At 39.9% G+C, this 20,974-nt stretch overlaps 1 protein-coding gene across 1 annotated transcript in view; it reads left to right on the top strand.

Annotated features, from left to right (window-relative positions):
• LOC147160888 (neuroligin-2-like) overlaps window positions 1–20,974 on the top strand; it is a 61,104-nt gene that overhangs the window by 24,926 nt on the left and 15,204 nt on the right. Inside the window, exons 3-4 of the mRNA XM_086098331.1 lie at window positions 12,080–12,133; window positions 16,549–16,698. Of these exons, the coding sequence (XP_085954457.1) occupies window positions 12,080–12,133; window positions 16,549–16,698 (204 nt within the window). The remainder of the gene's footprint in view (window positions 1–12,079; window positions 12,134–16,548; window positions 16,699–20,974) is intronic.

The raw sequence follows: 20,974 nt of genomic DNA, 5'->3' as shown, positions 1-20,974 counted from the left end.
CAGTGAAGCTTCAGAAAACAGGTGAGCTGTGATTGGTATGCCTGAGCCCTGAGCAACTGTGATGTCATCTTCAGTCGACAGAGAAGTGGCAAAATGGCCGCCCCTGAAATGGAAAAAAACGGCTAGATTTTGCTGTTTAACTCATATTCCACGAATGGAATACGGTATTAACCAGAATACCATATTTATTGTCAAGAAATGTTTCAGGTTGACTTCCATTTTAAGGAAATTTACAGTACTGACAAGTTCATTCAAGTGTGTCAAAGTGCCATTGCATCGTACCTTCTCCGACTGAGCCGCACCATATATCGCATCGAATTGTAATTGTTCCATTTTCAAATCGAATTGGCAAAATGTTGATCGAGCAATTGAATGGATCTCATTAGGCTGTATTTTGTGCACCTTCTCACAGCAAACCATAACAGACGACGCTTAACGCACGACGCTATTCCCAGCAGAATAGACGTACAATTGAGGGGAGACAATTTTTACATGCGGCCCTTCTGCTTGTCAGGATCTGTCACTTACAGTCAGGGGTCACTACTTACTGAAGCTGATGCGGTCCCCGAGGATGTGTGCAGAAGAGAAACAGAGCTTAGAGGCAAATCATTCAAACGTGTTTCCCTCCCTCCGTATGTAACTGTCACGATCCCTCCATTTGTTTACGTTGCCCGTGGCAGACATGTCTTTAGCTGTACCGATTTGTTGCGAATCCTTCCGTGCATGTGCGACTCTGACACATGAATGCTGCCTGGAACCGCTCGGGAAGCTCATCACACGCCTCTCACTCGAGGTGTAACTGATGACGCCACGGAACAGTTGGTCATTAATTACGCCGTACCATATGTCGTCCTTTTTAAGGTTTATTTATTTAAATTTGTGGAAAGTGAACAGGTTGAACGGCGGGATTTGGCCTTGGGTTCGGTTGGACGGAACTTGCCAAGACGTACATTCATGCGCACACACCCTGAGCTATATTGGAAATCCCGATTCTGTTAATTGTGACTAACTCGTTGGTTCATATCTGGATTACAGAGAAATCATGAATACGGGTTCCAGAAGTACAGATAAGGGTGCTGATTGAAGGATGTCCTCCTTTTGCTATTTTTGCTAAATAATAAATCCTTCCCTTAGCCTCGAGGAGTTGAGCCATGGTGAAAATGGGTGCGGATGTGATGACGTCATGTTGTTTTACAGGCCACAAACTAGTATCGATTGAATCAACAGAATCACTGCTGGTTGCGGGAAAACCGACTCCATTTTGCCCGTCCCAAAATGTAATTTGCAACATTTTGTATCATCTTCCACGAACCAATAGGAAACAGACTTCTTTTTTTTTTCCGACAGCCTTCTAGAAATTGTATTAGGTCACTTGTCACTAATGTAGCACTAGTAGTGAGCAGTGGATTTCATGCTGCGTGATTGTTCCGTGTGGGAGTTCCAAAAGTCCTAATCCAACTCATAACTTGTGTTTTAAAATCCATATGCTACTTGAATCAAATTGACTTCCAAATCGGGCCTGCATGGCTTGTTTCATTTCCAGAAAAAGAGGGCACGTGTCCAATCATACAACAATCAGCTCTTTAGTTTTCATACCCCGAAATACACTCACTGATCGCATTCTTTGTGCTATTCTTTGCACAAAATAAGTCTCTTTTCTTTCTGCATCTGCCCCCCCACCCACCCCCTCCCTCCCCCTGATCTGGAACCAACCCCTCATCTCTCCTCCATCTTTATGCAGATGGCGGCAGAATGGGTCACTGTTCGGAATGCAAATGAACCCAATGCCCTTCTCCGGCTGGCCTATAGCTGTATTGAGCTGCCAATAGCCATGAGCAAAGAATGTGAAGATGTAGTATATTTGTGCCATGCCCACATTCTGGAAGCACACCTGAACGCTCTGCGAACATCTACCTGATTCGCTTGCTAGGATTATTATTATTATTTTTTTACTCTTGTGAGCAGTAACTGGGCGGACCCAGCCGCTGTGATGTTCCTGATTATAATTGGTCACAGTTCTAATCTTTTATGACAGGCTGTTATGACTGAAGTGGGACATCAGAGCAGGAGAGCAGCTGGCCGGAAATTCATTAGAAGAAGATGAAGAAGAATGTGTGTATTTGAGAAGATTGCCCCGCAAAGGGCATCAAGTCTTCAGGAGAGACGAGATATTTGCTGTTTGATTGCAGTGGGAGCACACGCAAAAAGATAATTATGACTCCATCCATTTGATGCTCCTCTACATCTGCCAGTTTCCTTTTCAACTCTAAAATATATAATAAACATTTTTTATTTTTTTTAAGATGTGTGGAGTGGCTGGTCATAGAAAAAATATATATTTGAGTTCAAAACTCAGTATTTATTGAACTACCAAAATGTTACTTTAAATACAACTTGAAATAATGACCATAAATTAAATTGGTAACAAGTAAAATAACGGTATATTAAAAATAAAAACATCCATCCATTTCCTTAACCGCTTTTTCCTCACAAGGGTCGGATAAATAAATAAAAAATACCTGCCGTGCACGTCTTTGCCTCTAAGGGGCAGTGTGGTGCGGTGCAAACATCAAACATGGAGATACAATTTACGTTAAGATAAAAAGAGTAGATGAAGAAAGGTGTTATTGAACTTGTGTGTTATTTTTTATTTGAAACCTCCCTCTCATAAGTTCTAATGCTAATTCTTACTAGCACATCATTAGGGTTTTCCAGTGACTGCTAGCAATAAGCTAGCAATGTTTCTAAAACGAAGTACACTATGTATTCAAATATATAATTCCCCAACGCTACAGCAGCAGCTGAAACTGCATTTACTAGTATTTAGTGTAAAGGTTGATGTTTCTTGGGTTTCCCCCACAGCAGCAGTTATGTTTTCAGCACTTTGATATTTATTTTAAATATAAATTAAATGTATTATTATTATTATTATTGCATACTTTTGTGTTGTAGTGTCATTTTTGGGGGACCGCGTGGAGTTTGTGTTTTGTTGAGTGACAAGTTAGTTTGATTTTGCTGCAAGGTTGGGAGGAAAAAACAACAATGTTTGTGGCTGTACAAGATTATAAGCCGTCAGTATTTGTGCACAGAAATGATCTGCGACTCAATGCCGGTCCTAGGTTTAGCATTGGCTCTGAACATGTGCGCATTCTGTACCAGTATGCCACTTTTCATCTCTCCAAATGCTCTTACAGAGAATTTCTCCATGTAAACGTCAATGTTTATCAGGTTATGCCTTTCTGTAAAAGGAAGCCATTTGTGGTCGCGTTGTCGCCCTGCGTGGCAGTACATCACACGTACCAGGAACTGCCGGTGATTATTAGAGAACATACTTAGAGAACAACTTGAAAATGAAATTCTCAGTAACACCTTTTTTCACACATTGCTAATAGTGGATTGTATGTTTGAAGACAGCTGAGACAGGCTCCAGCATGCCTGTGACCCTCATGAGGATAAGCAGTTCAGATGATGGAAACTAAGAATATTGCTCCCTTGTCCAAAAATGGATACAGTGAATGTAATCCGGTAGGAAACAAAGAAAATGAAAAATTTCAATTGAAACCTATTTCTAAAATTTTAATTCACAAATTAGTAAAGAACACATCATTTGCGTAAAATCCACTCGTTTTAATCCGAACACTGGCTTGTACGCGCTGTGAGACAATAAGAAGTAACGTAATCACAGGGCGGCCATCTTGGGACAGTGCTGCTCGAGCCCTCATAACATTACAATGCAGCATGGACTTTGAAATAGTGGTAGATTGCCTCAACTCTTCCAAATTCTCAACTGACTTTCATTTTTGTTGTTAGATATGACACAAACAACTATGCTGCGTAAAAAATATAAAAAAATCTGTGATTTAAAAATTTAGCCTGCATCATAGCCACCTTAATAAGGTTTGTAATAAACCAATCCGTTTCTAAATCCATCAAGAATTCAGCAAGTTAGGAGTATTTAAGCGGATTAGTCATCCCCTGTCCTAAAATGGCCGACCAGTGACGACGCTGCTGACTCCGCCTTGAGGCACCTTGTGTTCTTATAAAAATCTATGTTTGTATCCATCTTGAAGGGCAGCCATTTTGTTACTTGCTGTCGACTGAAAATTACATCACTCTCATCTTAGGTATAACGACCAATCACGGCTCACCTTGTTTTCTGATGCTGAGCCGTGATTGGTTGTTACCTGCAACAAGTAACAAAATGGCCGAAACAGGTGGATTTTGCTTCCAAGTAACTCATATTCCACAATCGCAATATCTATCAGAATGTTGTGTTTAGACTAGTGGGGGCACATACAACATATTGTTGTAACCTGTAAAGAAAACCCTTGGTTTGACTTTCCCGTTAGTAGATTGTGCTATGTTCTAGTGAAAAGCAAGGACAGAGCGGTGTGAGTACCTTCCTGCCAATCCTAGTACCCTTCTGTGGTGGCATCACAATAAAATCTCAACAAGCCATTGAAAAGCAAAACGCACTTGAGGAGTTAATCCTTTAGAATGATCACAATGGTGTATGAAAGGAGAGTTTTAGTCAGCTTTCAAATTGTGTGACTTCAGGGACACTTTAGTGGTGCCACTGCACACGTTGAGCATACTCACAAACAGAGCACTGAAATCCACTTCTCATTGGTGAGGGTTTTTTTTTTTTTCTCTCTCTGCCTCTATGACGTTCTTCCGCAGTGTCTTGCACAACCAGCTAGCGCCGTCTTCCCATTTCCTCAAGACACACCTCAACTAGAAGGCCTGAGATCCTTCATTTTTATTGCTGCTAGAGCAGTCGTTTATAGTGCTGTGCTCTTTATTAAAACCATATTTCAAGGGTGGAATGGTAGAAGTGAGGAGGGTGCAGGAGGCTGGGGGGGGGGGGGGGGCTTCAGTAGGCGAAATGGAGATCCGGAGCGGTGTGTGTAGGCCTCCATGCGCTAGCAGCGGCTAGATGCAGGGGGTTTTGCTGTGTCACACACCTTGTCAAGCAGACAGGCCACCGCAGACATGACATACCGCAGCTTCATCCCATTTACTGCAGAGAGGAAATGGAGAGAGACAGAAGACAGCTTGCACTGCGGCCACTAGCTCACTGAACCGAACAGAAACGCTACCGAATGAGAGATGGAGACACTTTAGGTCAAACAGCGCGAGGGAAAAAGCCCGGCTAAATGCTCGTGTATTGGCCGGCGCATTCGCTGACCACTGGCTACTACATCATGTGACACATGTCGGCCTACCAGCAGGCCCTCCTTCCGGGGCACGCGGGGCGAGATGCTTATGACCCAAAAAAATATGTTTGTTCTTATTATCTGCTCATGCGTTCAGTTTGTGTTCATTCACCAGTGGCCCCCTTCTCAAAAGAACAATTGTATTTAATTCAAGAAAAGAAGAAAAAAAGAAATTCCCTTGAGCATATCTTTGTGTCATTTATTTTTGTATTGGCCAATTATCTCTGTGCAGCCGTCTGTTATTGTCTGAATACTGAGAGCGTTGACTATCCACATCACGGTAATGATATTTTGCAACAAAAAGTGCTAAATGTTTGACGTTTTAATGATGGCGGATTGAAAAGGGAGCATCAATGTTCCTCAATGGAGTCCAAATCTGTAAAGTGGAAACAAAATGTGTCTTGCTGGCGGAAAATCGGGGTCATTTTGAAAGTTCGATTTGTGACTAGATAGAGCAACAACAAAATCTGAAAATATTATATACTAATGTACGGTATACTGTAAACATATAAGTGAAACATCATGCTAACATATTTCTAGAAAAACTCAAACTCAAATGTTTATTTAACTTAAATCCTATATTAAATAATATATTAAATCCTAGATTGATTGATGTATAATCATTTGGAAAACATTTTAAAAATCCCCCAATTTTTTTTTACAGCATGTACGCAATACTATATATACACATGAGTGTGGTTTCCCCCCATTTAACAATTATAATTTATTATTAATATTATCATTTATAATGCTTCATGTTTGTTGTTCTTCATCCCTCGCCCCCACCAGGCTGAGCAATTTTTTTCCTTGGCAAAACCTTGCATGAGTACCGAATAACTGAAACAAAAGATTTATTTGCTGGAATATCATTGAAGTCATTCTCATAGAATGTATTGATCCAGCAGGGTCTTTCTCTTACAACATGAAGAATGTTTTGTAGCAGTCTAAAGTAATCACGTCTTACTCGTGTAGACCTCCGTGTTCAACATCAACAGATTATTGCGGTCCTTTTCTGATTTTCGCTGCTCACAATATACAATAGAGGTGAAAGTATTGACGAATTTTGAAGATGGTGCAGCAAGGCGTATTAGTGGTTATAATGTCAGCAGATAAGGATTTATCTTCATTTTTAAATATCTGCGTGTGCTGTTTGCATGTGTTCTGGTTTCCTCACGCGGCTGTTTGTCGTTATTTGCCCTCTGATAGACTTTCAATAATTGATAGATGGTTCTTGACTTTTTGAACATGCCGTCAAGGCAGAAGTACTCTAATTTGGTCAAAATGTGGGAATATTTCCTATAAACATATTTACCGTTGTCATACCATATAACGATACGGTGTATATACGGTGTTATTTCATTTCTTCACTCAATTGCCATTGCTAAGCGAATCAAAAAGATAATGAAATCCAAATCACCAAATTCCTTTGAATTGCCATCCCTAATCATCACACTGCTTTCTATAGTCTCACAGGGTAAGAATTTCTTCTAGTGCGTCTTCAGTTTTGACAGAACGTGATACTGCCACAACATTAATAATTGCCTCCAGCACAAGTGCTTCATCATTCACACAGTATGTCGCAATCAACCAAAGCCTGGTTAACCATGAAGTGCAGTCATGTGTAGCTAGCATGGCACTTTATATTCCATCCATCCGTTCATTCATTTTCTGTGCCAATTATCTGTTCAGCCTTCCCCAACCGACTTTGGGGCGAAAGGCAGACTTAACCTTGACTGGTTGCTAGTCAGTCAGTCACGGAGCATCGCTATTATGCTTCTGTCTTATAGTTTCTCAACACGCCGTTTTTCTGCTCTATGGGCCAATGTAGCCCTCTGGCCCACGATGCTACGACAGCATAGCGGGCTGGATCGCTGTACACAATTGTATGGCATAAAGCAGAAACAGCATTTATTCATTCTTCTAAAGACTCAATCCTCTGCACCTATTGAGAAGTAAAATACAAAGCAGGGATTGCGTTGTTACTAGGCACACAAATGTATGGAGCAGACATTTTTGCAAGAATCAAATTCATTGCTTGTCTGCTACATACCTCCGTGTGATGACAACGACTGTGAGTAACTACAAACTCCCTCGCTTTGTATTCTGTTTATCCACTGCGCTCGAAGGTCGGGGGTCTTAAGAAAAACGGTGGATGCAGGACAAAAGGCGCACGAACGCTTCATTTGAGCCACCCACCATTTTCTGGAACTTTGAAGTATCCCTCACGTTACATTTTACTGGCAGTTGAATCGCTGAAGTTTTTCCGTCAGTTCATTTTGAATAGAGCAGGAAGCTAACCGGAAGCGAATTTGACGATCACGGGCAGAAGTGCTCCCGGGTGTTCGTGCACATAGTCCACTGGCACCCATTAGATTGTCTTTGGAAACAAAAAAAAATAAAAAATAATAAATAAATCAATGAAAGTGTAAGGGCGTTTTACTAATTGCAGTCAAGTACTTCTTATCATTTCGAGGTAATGAAGTATATTTCGGATTCAGTTGTGGAAAGTCTTGTAATGCTTATGCAACCAACATTTCAAAAGGCACGGAATGTAGCTCATTACCTCAGAACAATGTTTTTCTTACATGATCAACTCTCTCGCCTGCTTTGTCTAAAAACGCGGATACAGTTGTTTTTGAGTGGAGCCTATCCTCACATCCAATGCTTTTCTTCATAGGCATTAGAAAATGAATGAAATCAGAGTCATTGCCATTAAGAAGAGAGGTGTGGTCTTAGAGTGGTGCTAAGTAGTGGAAAATTGCTGACAAGATGGAGGACTAATGTGCCTGTCTATCCATTACCGGTCTGCCTACCTGGCTGTTCTCTATTAGCAGCGCAGCTCAGGACCAACTGTGCCTTTTCTCTCTATTGCGCTAAGTACTATCTGGATCAAGCGTCTTCTTGGTGGTTTAGGGGAGGATGCAGGAAATCCATTCTGCATTGATCTCTTTTCCATTTAGAAAGAAGATAAACATTTTATGTCAGGAAGTTGGATTCATATAGACGTATGGGTTGAAAATGCGGCATTGCTACGGCAATGTGTTGTCGTCGTGCCTTTATTCAGTTGATAACCAGAAGCCTTTATTTTGATCATTTATTTCGCACCGATTCAACCTTAAATCTCAGTTTACTCTTGTCAAACACGTCAGCACGCTATGAATCAAACAGTTAAGACAGGAGAATGGCGCAATAGTGCTGCTGGGCAGGTAGGAGTAGCGCAGCAACAGATGTTTAGGACCTTGTTAACATGCTTTGTGCAGCATGTGTGAATTTAATGAGTGCGGGTTTGTGAATTAGAGAGAGTCCTTTAATGGCTTCCTTGAAGACTTGACTGTACAGATAGCGGCTCCAAAACAACAGCAGACACAGCTGTAGCTGAGGGCAGATGTGGAGAACTCTCTATTGACAGAACAAAAGAAAAAGCACATTAGTGGGATCCTTATCAGGGAGGACTTACAGGGGGGTTGACAGGGTAAGGTGTTGGTTGGTCACATTGATAAACGTCTGTTATTACCATTGCAGCTTAATGTGAGGATCCTCTTTTTGACCTCGGTGACAGATTCTGTATCTGAAAATAAATACCTACAATGGCCGCAGTTCATTTGTTGGTCTGTTTATTTGTACACAGTCTGCAACTGTGCATACATACATGATTCACATGCAGTGGTGTCCAGTAATGTGTTCCTAAGTAACACGTCACTCCAATGTGTGCATATCTTCCAGTAAGGACTAATCTAACAAGTTACTTTTTCCACTCAAGTAATCAGACTACAGTCGCAAGTATTGTAAATCATTCGTGTGCAGAGTACACTCTAAAAACAAGTGGGTGAAAAGAAACCCCATCATGGATTTTAAAAAATGGGCCGATCCACTTTATGGGTCAAATTGACCCAACTTTCTGGGTTGTTTTATGCAAAATGACCCAAGTAAAGGATCTAACCAATATTTATGAGTTGTTTTACACTAAAAGACCCATTTCCTGACTCAAAGTTGGGTCAAATTGACGGTCTATTTTTTACCCATAGTTGGGTTATTTTTGACCCAACTGTTTTTAGAGTGTATATTATTTAAACTTGACAAATTTGAAAATGCTGCTACTGTCTATAAATCGCTGAATGGTTTGGGTCCTGAATACATTAAATGAATGCTGATTGAATATAAGCCAACAAAGGCTCTGAGAGCTGCAGAATAGGGTCAATTAGTAGGACTCAGAGTTCAAAGTAAACATGGTGAAGCTGCATTTAGCTGTTATGCTGCACACTATATCAAGCTTATCTTTTAATGATTTTAGAGAACTGGTCTTATTTCGTTACCCTCAAATGTTTTTAAAACATTTTGTTATGTGTTTTAATGCATGTTCTTTTAGTAATTTTTGTAAGCTACTTTTGCTTTCTTTGCTTTGCTCCTGAATGCCGTTAACTGTTGTGTATTCCGATGCTTGTGGGTGTCCTTGGCACATTGAGTTACTTACTTATGAAATCTGCTATAGAAATAAAACTGCTTCGACTTGCCTTGATGGTATCATCGGTATTTAAAAGAGCATACCTTTCCCCGTCACGGGCAGTTACAGCAAACCACCTCCAGATTGCAGCAGTGAGAAAGAATCGACAAAACTGAAATAAACAGCAGATACTCTTCAGCCACGGTGATCCCACACGCACGTACTGTGCATACAACAGAATGAATAGTTCCTGAATAATGAAATGCAGGAGGACACCTGACACCATAGCATTCAGTAAAGGCACTCAACAAAAAATTGTACCTTATGGAACACGCAAGAAAGTGAAACTCTGGTATTTAGAGCTCGAACATAGTGACTGCAGGAGGTCCCCAAAAGTAATTGTTGTATTTATAAACAATATACATTATACATGTTGAGTTTTGCCATTACGAATATGCCAAGCAAAAAAACACTGCCTTTATTTTAGGTTTTATTTAAAAATATGTTTATTTTAAGTGAAATCCAGACAAGACTCATTATTTATTTATTTTTTAATTTATTTTACGTTTTTCTTAAATGTTGCTGTTCAGTTTAACGTTAAGCAGGGTTGCCATTACTTGCTGGATGTAACAAAAGTAACGTGTAATCTAATATAGTTACTTTTAAAATCTGGTAATCAGCAAAGTAACTAAGTTACTTTTTAAAGCAAGTAATCTGTAAGGCAATTTATTTACGTTTCAATGTAAGGGAAATCCAGAAAAGACAGAAAAAAGATTATTTATTTATTTATTTATTTTTAATATAATTTTATGTTTTTCTTAAATGTTACTGTTCAGTTTAACGTTAAGCAGGGTTGTCATTACTTGCTGGATGTAACAAAAGTAACGTGTAATCCAATAGAGTTACTTTTAAAATCTGGTAATCAGCAAAGTAACTAAGTTACTTTTTAAAGCAAGTAATCTGTAAGGCAACTTATTTACGTTTCAATGCAACTGTGACAACACTGGTCACATGACATCAGGAATGAGCTCATTTGGATGTTTGTCTTCAGCGTTGCGTTCGTCAGTGGCGTCTCATGCATCATGCGGAGACTTTGATAGCCCTGCAACAGCATCCTTAGGTGAACTTTAATGCCGCAGCTTTCGTTCGGCGAATAGTCACTCGGGCCGGCAGAGAATTTGAGGGTAAAACTTTACAGTCTGCAGCCAATATGATGCATGGGATTGCATACAGTTTTATTGCGGGGCAGGAAGTCAGACATTCCCATCACATAGAATCCTGGTTAGTTTTTAAATAAAACAGTCTGGCAAAGTATATGACAAACTGCAACATTTATGTGCTGTTTGTTAGCACCCGACCACAAATCACAGAAATCAATCACTCAGAGGTGTTGCATCATGGGAGAGATAGAAAATGTATATCTGGAGTACAGCACACCCATTTGAAGATACGTGAAAGTGAAGTAGATCATTAAAATTTTCAGAAAATGACCAAACCTCTAGTTCTGAAGCACTCACCGTGGGAAGTCATGCAGAGGACATCCACAGTGGGACTTTCTTAGCTACAGGCAACAAAGCAGCCCACTGAGTAACATACCTCATCTAAGAGAAAAGGATAGTATGGCTGATTAAGTCTGCACTATGAATACACAAATTACATATAGAATTGAAATCAATTTGACAATGTAAGAAGCATTTACAGGCAAAAATATCATAGAAAATAATAACAAAGTCCGGAGGCTCCTGGTGGTGGGAGGGAGAGTTGCAACCTAAATAGCCACTAGTGTATTTTCTTCACTGGCCCTTCATTATCTGTTTTGTTTTGCAGTTTCCAAATAAATCTTTCTGATACGAAGTTTGGTTTTTCCCCAGTGTTCCTGTTTGCTGCTTTACTTTTGTTCACGCTGAGTTTTACAGGAGTCGGATTGTGTTGCTGGAAAGATAAGCTCCGCTTGTCCTGTTTTTGCCCTTTCAGTATAATAAATGATATACTTACTAAATAGAACTGCAGCCATTTTATTTATGTGGAAACAGTATATTGTTGCACACTTATTTTGGCCGCCTGTCACAGTCATGGATCGACTTGCTTTTCTGAATGAAAAGAGTGATTATTTGATTCTTCGCATTTTTCTTCACAAAGCAGTACGGTGTCAGGAACGATTAGTGGAACGACGGAGGAGAAGCAGCCCTCGGGAGTCATTCACGAGGCAGTCCGTGACAAGATACTAAGCAGTTTGAACAGTTGACTTTTTGGTTATCCTCTCATAAAAACTGTGTAATCCTTAGTAACAAGTGTATCATTAGCTGTGTGGGGGGAAAACAAAGTTTGCCATTATGCTATTTTTCTCATCTTTTTTTCCGGCTTGTCTTTGAGTTTTTGTGTTGCTGCAATCTTTTAGAATTTTCTTTTGTCCCTGTTTCAGGTCCACTCACGAAAAAACAGGATGAATCGACAATGAACAGACCAAGGGATGAAGGTATTTTATTTGCATGATATTTTCCAAACTCCTTCGTGCATGTTATGTAGATCCTTGTGTCCTGAGTCCCCATTTTTTTTGTCTCCCAATTATTATTATTATTATTATTATTATTGTTTTAGTCCAGTTCAGCAAGCCAATTGTTTGGGCATAGAGTATGTATGTCAATCACAGTCTTCATTTCTTCCTATTTACTTTCACATTGCCGTTTGCATTGTCATTGTCATCCGCATCTAACCGCTATAGCGCCTAGCGGGCGTGTTTTCATCATAACCGAACTAGAACTACTTCCTGCTTCTATGGCAAAGAATCATGGGAAATGTAATCCTACTAGCCTAATGCCGCAGTCAATAGCTGCCGGGACCGATCAAAAAAAAGTTGGATAATGGTGAGTGTATTGCCTTGTTTAGCGCTGTTGACCAAGATAGCATTTAGCATGAGCTAAAGTAATAAGATAAGCACCGGTCACCAGATAGACTAGCGATGAAATGTTTTAAATGGTGAGAATTTATTGTATATTTCATTTTCAGCGACATTGTGTTGCGGTTTTTAATTTTCAAATGATCCCTTCATGTATACAAATGAGGGAATACACATTTTCCACCGACATCTGTTATGCTCGATTTAGCCAAATGTTGCCGTTGTTGCACTTTTTTTTTTTCTTCATTTCTTGAAAAGATCCACTCCATGCTAATTGCTTCTAATGTGTGATGTATTTGTTCAAATCAATATTTAGTCATCCTTAGCCATTTCATTTATGCAACACTGTCCTTTTTCCAAATATCGTCAACTACTACTAAATACTGTGTGATGTTTACTTCCAAAGGAAAGAAGCCCTTACTAGTTTAATGATGCAGTGCAGGCAGAGTGTGCATCTGTTCACAGTCGTGTGCCCAGACATACTGTACACAACAAAGTATTATGCACACATGAAGCTCTTTCCATTTCCATTTATACATGCGTGCTTGCTTTAGCACTTTGCATGGGCACGGCTACGCCTCAGCGCATTTGCTCTCATTTGCTCCAACGTGTGTATTTGCGCAGTAAAGAAAGAAACAGATCCATACAGGATTACAAAAGCAGGAGGAGGAAAAACTGGAAACAAGGAAAGGAAAGAAAGAAAAAAAAACACCATGAGCACAATGGCAGGGCAAATGAAAGGGAGAGTGGGGGAAAAAAAAAGAGTAATAATGATGAGATGACATTTATAGCGCTATGGACGTGATGGAGATGTAGAGAAAGAGGGGAGAAGCTAGATGAGCTTGAGATGGCAAAGCTTGACATTTATGTCAACACATTGGATGGATCAGAAGGAGTTGCGAAGGCCACAACTCCTCAGTTAATTGCTTCGGGTTGGAGTGGGAATTGTACTCCAAAAAGCCCATTAGTTTTAATTTACCGTATTTTCGTGACCATTATTAGGCCCAATATCAATTAATGTTTTTTTTTTTAAATTATTTTCATGCTTAAGGTGCTCCGGATAATAAGGCGCATTATTTTTGTGAAGCATTGTATGCTAAATAGTTTATTATAATTGTACTGTATGTTTATTTGAGAGATTTAATGCTATTATGCTAGTTTATGCTAGGCAATATGGTTTTGAGGTTGAAGTCCACTTTCTTTCTTATCCACTTTTCATGACGGTATTGTACGTATACATGAGTTTTAATTTTTTTTGTATATATTTTTTTTAGCTTCACTGAATGGATTTTTACTGCCATTTAGTTTCAGATGTATTTTTGGAGTACTTCCCACTCAGAATATGACTGCTGCATTGAAAGAGAAAAAAACACAATGATGGTAAAATAAAATGATAATATGATATATGATATATACAATTACAAACTATTGTTAATTGTTTGGAAACTAACTGACGCAAGCAATCCCAACCAGCTGCTAGCATGGAAGTGTTATGTGTACTTATTCATTCACTTTGTAATGTCATTTTTACAAAAACAGTTTAGACCTTGACATGGCAGCTCCATGTTCAAGTGATTAGTTTGTGTTTGCCTAAGAATTTAATTTTCAGATGATGCCTTCATGCAGGCGTGTGGCTCTTCTATACTGTCCTGGTAATGCAAGCATAATTGAATTTGTTTACAGATCCTCTGGGAAATCACCAGAATTGTAGAAGAGCGGCGCGTCGGAGTGTTGGGACAGAATTTTTTTTTAATTTTTTTTTTGTAGCTGTCTGCTTTAGTCACTGGTGTAATCCTTAAAACGTTGCATCTCTTAGTGTTCTGCATTTGTGTGTGCGTGCGCGCGCAGCGCGCGACCGCCAGTGTCGCACCCGAGACTATGTGCAACCTGAGATTCAGGTGGTGATGCAGACGGCTGTGCGAAGACGTGAGTTGAATCTGTTACCACGGCAACAGGCATTCAGCGAGTCGGTGCAATGGAATGGCTGGTGCAGTTCTATTAGCGAGAGGCAGTTTCCATAGCGACTCAGCATCGCAGCTGCCGATGCAAGCATTGTGCATGTGTGTGTCTTTGTGTGTGCGCGTCTATGACCACGGTGTGAATGTGCGTGTTCATTAGCGTATCCCGCTGTGTATGACTGGCTTTTTAGCATCTCATGTTTTTTTCATCCTCGCTATCATGTTGTTGTTGTTTTTTCTGGTGTGAACCTTCCATCCACGTTGTTAGCGCCCCCCCACCCCACCCTCCCCCACACCCGACCCCGGTACTCATACACATACGAACGCACGCACGCACACACTTAGGCTCTGTCACGCTGTCCTATTTTCATCCTCTTCCTCTCTGTCTTATACCTCTTTATCTCGCTTCCTCTCCTGCTATCGTCCCGGCCCCATCACAGAGCGCTTTGGCTCATCGGGGTAAACAGATGCTGTGGCTGTTATTTATGTTTCCACTTGGTCTGCCTTTCATACAAATTATACACACGGCCTGCACAGTGCAGACGCTCATTTTAACAGAGCTGCACCGGCAGAGCTGCCAGAGCTCGGATTCTGAGACCGCACCGACGACGCAGTGAGAGGGGTTGTGTATTTGAAAGGCGAGGCTGGCACACCGGGTGGACTCAAAGACACCACAAATAAGAGAGTGCATCCGAGCTGGCTGCACCAACACGTGAGGGGGAGTGATTATGAATTCGGAAGGTGCCATCCGTGTTTGGGACAGGAAGGGGGATGCGTGGATGTCAAAATTTGACACTTTTTTTTTTTGCATTGAAGCATAACTGCCCTGTGACATAGATGTGTTCATATTTTGCAACTCAACACTAAATCAACTTTTTTTTTGCTAATAAACTGTATAAACTGGTGTCCACACATGCTGTCTACATGTCCTGGTTATTATTTTTGACTTTTTAGTGCATGTTTGTTGAAAGCTTGAATTTGGGTAAAGAATCGTGTGTTTGGCGCCATCTTAAGATTGCACACTGGGATTGTCGTCTCATTACACGAGAAGTTACAGACGATGTCACTTGTTCCGCATGACGTAGTCGCCCCCGCCACCCATCGGCTCATTCCCGTGCACGCCTCCTTAAACGCTTTCTTAGCGAGATGCTGCTGTCAATCACAGCCAGACCACGCCCAACCCTCTCCCCATTCGCAACCCAACGGGCCTCCAGGCAACACCCCGTTTGAGCGTCAATTTCAAATCTTAGTGAGGGGTGTGAGCAACAGTCTGACTTCTTGTTGAGTTATTCTTTAATGGTTTAATGGTAATGTGCTTTTGTGCGGAAACAATTAGTAATAAAAAAAAAAAGTAAATCAACGCACAAACTGAATTTGTTCCGTGAGCCTGTTTTTACCTCAAAACATTCATAAGTTGAGGTATATGTTTCTATTGAAATAAATGGAAATGCAATTAATCTGTTCCAAACACCAAATTATGTTGTTTACATGTTATGATTTTTTTTCTAATTTCAATGATTTTCTGGTTGAAAATAAATACAGTGCATCGTAAAAATAAGTGAAAATATCTTATTAAAATGTTTTCCTTTTTCTATTTTTTATTATTAATTAATTTTTTTACACAAAGCATGATCCAGGGAACTTGCCTTTTTGTCATGTTAATAACATTAAGGCGGGAAATGTTAGAATTGTGATTGTAAGTAAGAAAGTGTGCGTGTAGGCGGAACTTCCAGCTGCAGACACAATATCTTGCTGCCGCAGGGAGAGGACATCGATTTTTTGTGTCTATTTTTTTTTTTTTTAAGAGATTCTCCAATACAATAAGTACTGTACATATCATATCATTAATCAGAAATCTAGGCGACCACTGTGACAATAAGCGAAGTGAGCATTACGTTTGTGCATGCGTGAAAATCAAGGTAACAAAAAAAAACATAGCCATCCAAACAAAGCCATCATTTGAATTGCAGAGATTAGAGTGTTGAACGTGTTTGCGTAATTTATAATTTTATAAATTTTTGTGCGTGTCGTCCACAGATATTCGTGATCGACGTAAGAAGCCAGTGATGCTGTTCATCCACGGCGGCTCCTACATGGAAGGCTCGGGGAACATGTTTGACGGCAGCGTCCTTGCAGCCTATGGAAATGTCATTGTGGTCACCATGAACTATCGACTGGGCGTGCTCGGTAAGTGTGGTGTTACACGTTATATTTGGTGCGAGACGCTTTTGTCCTTTTGACACGAGCCATTTCACCTTGGCCTAGAGATCCATGTCTTCCAGAAGTTTCTGTCTAATACTATTAAGTGTGGAATTTGGATTGGCAACGACTTCTCATTAATTTCGGAGTCAATTGTCATTGTTCCATTTGTACTATAAAATGGACCCAAGATGTCACAATTGTCTTTATTTTCATAACCTTTGTTCATAATAATTTGAAAATGAGTTTCAATGAGAACTTATTATCCTTTCTTTAACTTAGGAAAAAAAATAACAAAAATTCAAGAGACACCTGGGCAAGAGGGAAGAATTTCAACATCTTAGTTACATGTGACATTTCTTATCACATTTTGTAGAATCAGTTTGATAATTATCAAATGTAGCGTCTGTTTTTTTTTTGCTTATCATAATCAAAGTTCACACGACGAGGATCATTTTTGCTGTTAAGTTCTTCAGACTTCACCAGCTATAGTGCTGATTGTTACTTATTCTTACACGGAATAGATTTCACAATAACTGGTGCTCATCTAAGCTGAAAATTAAACTTGAAAAATCAATTCATCCAGCGCCCGCCTTATACGAATTCAGAACCACAAAGTGCCTTTGGCGTACATTCCGCCAGTGAAACCTAGAGACAAATGTGCGTCTTTTATAATCGGTGTATTTTAGGATAAAGTGGTAAATGTGTCCTCTCTGTCACAGTTTTGCTGCACAAGCCACAAATACAGTGGACTCCCGTGTTTACATTCACCATCATCTTTTGCACACATTCTCTGGCGCGGCTTCCCAGTTGGGTAATCAGATCTTGTTTGGTGCATCCTGCCTGTTTCAACACTTCTGAACAATGACAAACACGGGGATGAGAGTAGTTTAGGATGCCGTCCAAGAATGGCATTGCATATTAACACAGGGTAACATGATCCAGGCCATTGGGGAAGAGGCCCGGGGACAAGGACAAAGTGAGTTTGATGACTGCAACCTGCAGCTGTATCCGGCTCAGTTCATAAGTATGATCCTTTAAACATGCTGTCGCACAAAGTCAGAACCATTAGCGAGTTGAGCATGTGATTATGTTCACAACTTTCGACATGAGAAGTTCTCCTAACTGTCATTTTGACAGAGATGCCTTCAGTGGCGTGTTTGTTTTGCTACAAGATGTGCCAAAGCGTTGTTTGTTGCACAATGTAATCAAATCAAGACGTCTTGCGGTGCTGTTCGATACGCGCTCATGCGTTCAACAATATGTGCAGATTTGTTGAGCTGGAGGACATTTTGTGTTAGCCTCGGTTGCTCTGAGTCCCGCACTGCCCTGCTGTCGCATGGTGTTCCACAAGGTTCACTTCTGGGGCCTCTGCTGTTTTCATTGAATCTTCTTCCATCTTAAGAAAACATGGTATTTCCTTGCACTGATATGCGGATGACTGTCACCTCTATGTCCCTCCGAGCAAAAAAAGATGGCCACGTTTGTCCTGTCTAGAGGAAATCAAAGCCTATTGGTACTAAACTTCTTGTTTTAACCGTCTTGTTGTATGACTAATTTTTGCTCCATGTACAGCACTTTGTATGTAGCGGTTTTAAAGTGCTCTATAAATGAAGTTGAGTTAAGTTTACCGCTCTACAACCATTCCATTAAGATGCCGACAAAACATGTATTTAAATAGGTAGGGAGCAATTCTGCTTGAGTGATTCTGAGGCATGACAGAGCCCTTTATTCTTTTGCGATTGTTGTAATGTGGTTATATTGTCCTCTATCTCATTCTCACATATATGCTTTAAATAGGTTACTGCACTAAGCTGATTATCCTTTTTGTGTGTATGTGCATGTGCATACATGTATGTGTTTTGCCAATTTCCCTATGGCAGGGGTCTGCAACCTGCGGCTCTGGAGCCACTTGGTGCTCTTTAGTCCCTCTCCTGGGGGTCCCTTTTGAGCTCTTAAGAAATTAGTAGAAAATAATACTCTTTTACATATTTATTTTTTAGATTAAATATTAGAAAATCTGAAAATTACCATAAAATGTCTGTGGCATTGCAAAAACTAACAAAAAGGAAAAAAAAAGAAAAATTGATTTTAAAAAAGGCAGAAGAAAAAAACGAATTCCTAAAATTACCATAAAATGTTCACCAAATTGACAAAAAATGTCAGAAAATTGATTTAAGAAAAGTCAATAAAGAAAATGTTCAAGAAATAACCATAAAATGTCCAAAAACAAGAGAAGAAATCCCCCACATTACCATTAAATGTCCACAAAAATGTCAAGAAAAGGCAGAAAAGTCTAAAAATGTGAACCACAGTATGGCTGTGTAAGTGCATGAATAATGTATCCATTCCATTGTAAAGCGTCTTTGAATGTCTAGAAAAGCGCTATATAAATCGGATTCATTATTATTGTTATTATTATTATTATTATTATTATTATTATTATTATTATTATTATTATTATTGTTATTATTATTATTATATATAGGTATATGTAAAAACGGAAGATGAAAGATAGAAGAAAATTAATGTGTATGTATTGGATGCTGCTGTCATATTATTGTGTTGTGGTGCAGTTCTAATTTGCTTTTGGGCCCTCAGTACATTACACGAACACTAACACACTATTTTCTTCAACGATTTGTGGCTCCAGACTCATTTTTTCTTATTTATTTAACCTAAAATGGCTCTTTTGAGAGTAAAGGTTGCGGACCCCTGCCCTATGTGCATGTCATTTAGTGTGTGTTTGAGGATTATTCAGTTTGCGTGCCATGTATGAAATATATATATATATGAATAATGCACCATCCATCAAATTTTTTAATGGAGTTCCTCTCTGACACTCCGAATTTGAGTCTGAAAAACACTAGCCGTACTGTATTTCAATAGTTTTATGCTCTAATCTTTGGTGTTATCCTGTACTTACCATGGCAGCAAACTTGTTTTGTGCCATCTTCATTTCATGCGACGCCTGCACCTTTAAGAGGCTGATAGTGGATCAGGAATAAGGAAGGAAGACAGAGCAGGGGAATGGAGGCGGATGAGCAAAGGGGAGAATCATAGCGAGACAGTGAGAGAAACAGAAGGGGGAGATGGGAAAGGTCTAAAAATAAACCTTCTGAAGTGCCTTTTCAATTTGCAGCAATGCAAACTAGTAGCTCCAACTGCACCTCCACATTGACTATGGAACGCGACATTTTGCTATGAAATATTAATTACTGGAGTAAAAATATGTTTGCTGACACATCGCCAGGATCAGAGGTCTGGTGATGGTTGAGATCCTTCCTCACCTTCTCCTGCCTTCCTCCTGCTCCAGGCTCAGAGAGCCTTCTGATTTGTGCTGCACAGCCATCTGTTCACACTAATTAACTAATTAACTAATTAATGAACTCCGGAGAAAAGGCCCACCATCCCGGGTTCCGAGAGTGAGCACATTTTTCACCTCAGGAAGAAGAGATGTATTTCTTCTTCTGGATGCTGCCAAATTTCAGCTGGTTGGCTGCACCTGTCTTGAGGTATTCTTCAATGGATAGCACACATTTTAGAAGTACAGTTTGAAACTAAGGCCAGGCACACACATAAAGTCTTATTTTGCCCCATCCTGACCAAGGACGTCAAAAACACAGACTATTTTATGTCTTGTAAGATTGTCCTATAGGTGTGTAAATAATCGACATCGTCATCTTAAAGTCTCACTGATGCTATTTTCTGTAACGTTTTTGTCCTCCTCGAGGTCACGGGTAACCGGAGCCAATCCCAGGTGACTTTGAGCAAGAGGCTGGGTACACCCTGGACTCGTCGCCTTTACACCTACAAGCAATTTTGAACCTTCACCTAGCATGGCCTCAGTAGTCGTCACTCCTCAATTAAATGTATTTAAAAACAATCAGCAGGTTTGTTTTTGCACAAATGTTGCTTTCAATCAATTTCAATCTGCGGCCTTTTCACAATTCTGCTCTTCGACAACTCAAATGTTGCTCTACAAATGGAGCTGCAATTATCCCACTCTCCACGAAATGGTGGACACACTCTCATTTCCCAGACAGGCCATTCACAGAACCGCAACCATTTTTGTTATAAGGTTTTCTGATTGTAAGTATAAAAACACGGGCAAATCAAGATTTTGAAAAGCTACAAAAACATTCACTTTTATTTAAACGTAGATAAAAATACAAATTTACAAACTTTCTATATTCCTGCATGTTTTTTAAGCAAATAACTGTCACATTTAAGAGTTCTGGTTTGATCAAATCTGCCACATAAA

This window comes from Leptonotus elevatus, chromosome 16 (genome assembly GCF_054856555.1).
Source record: "Leptonotus elevatus isolate MCC_2025b chromosome 16, RoL_Lele_1.0, whole genome shotgun sequence".
In the NCBI taxonomy this organism is placed as follows: Eukaryota; Metazoa; Chordata; class Actinopteri; order Syngnathiformes; family Syngnathidae; genus Leptonotus; species Leptonotus elevatus.
This window is presented reverse-complemented; position numbering and strand designations above follow the sequence as displayed.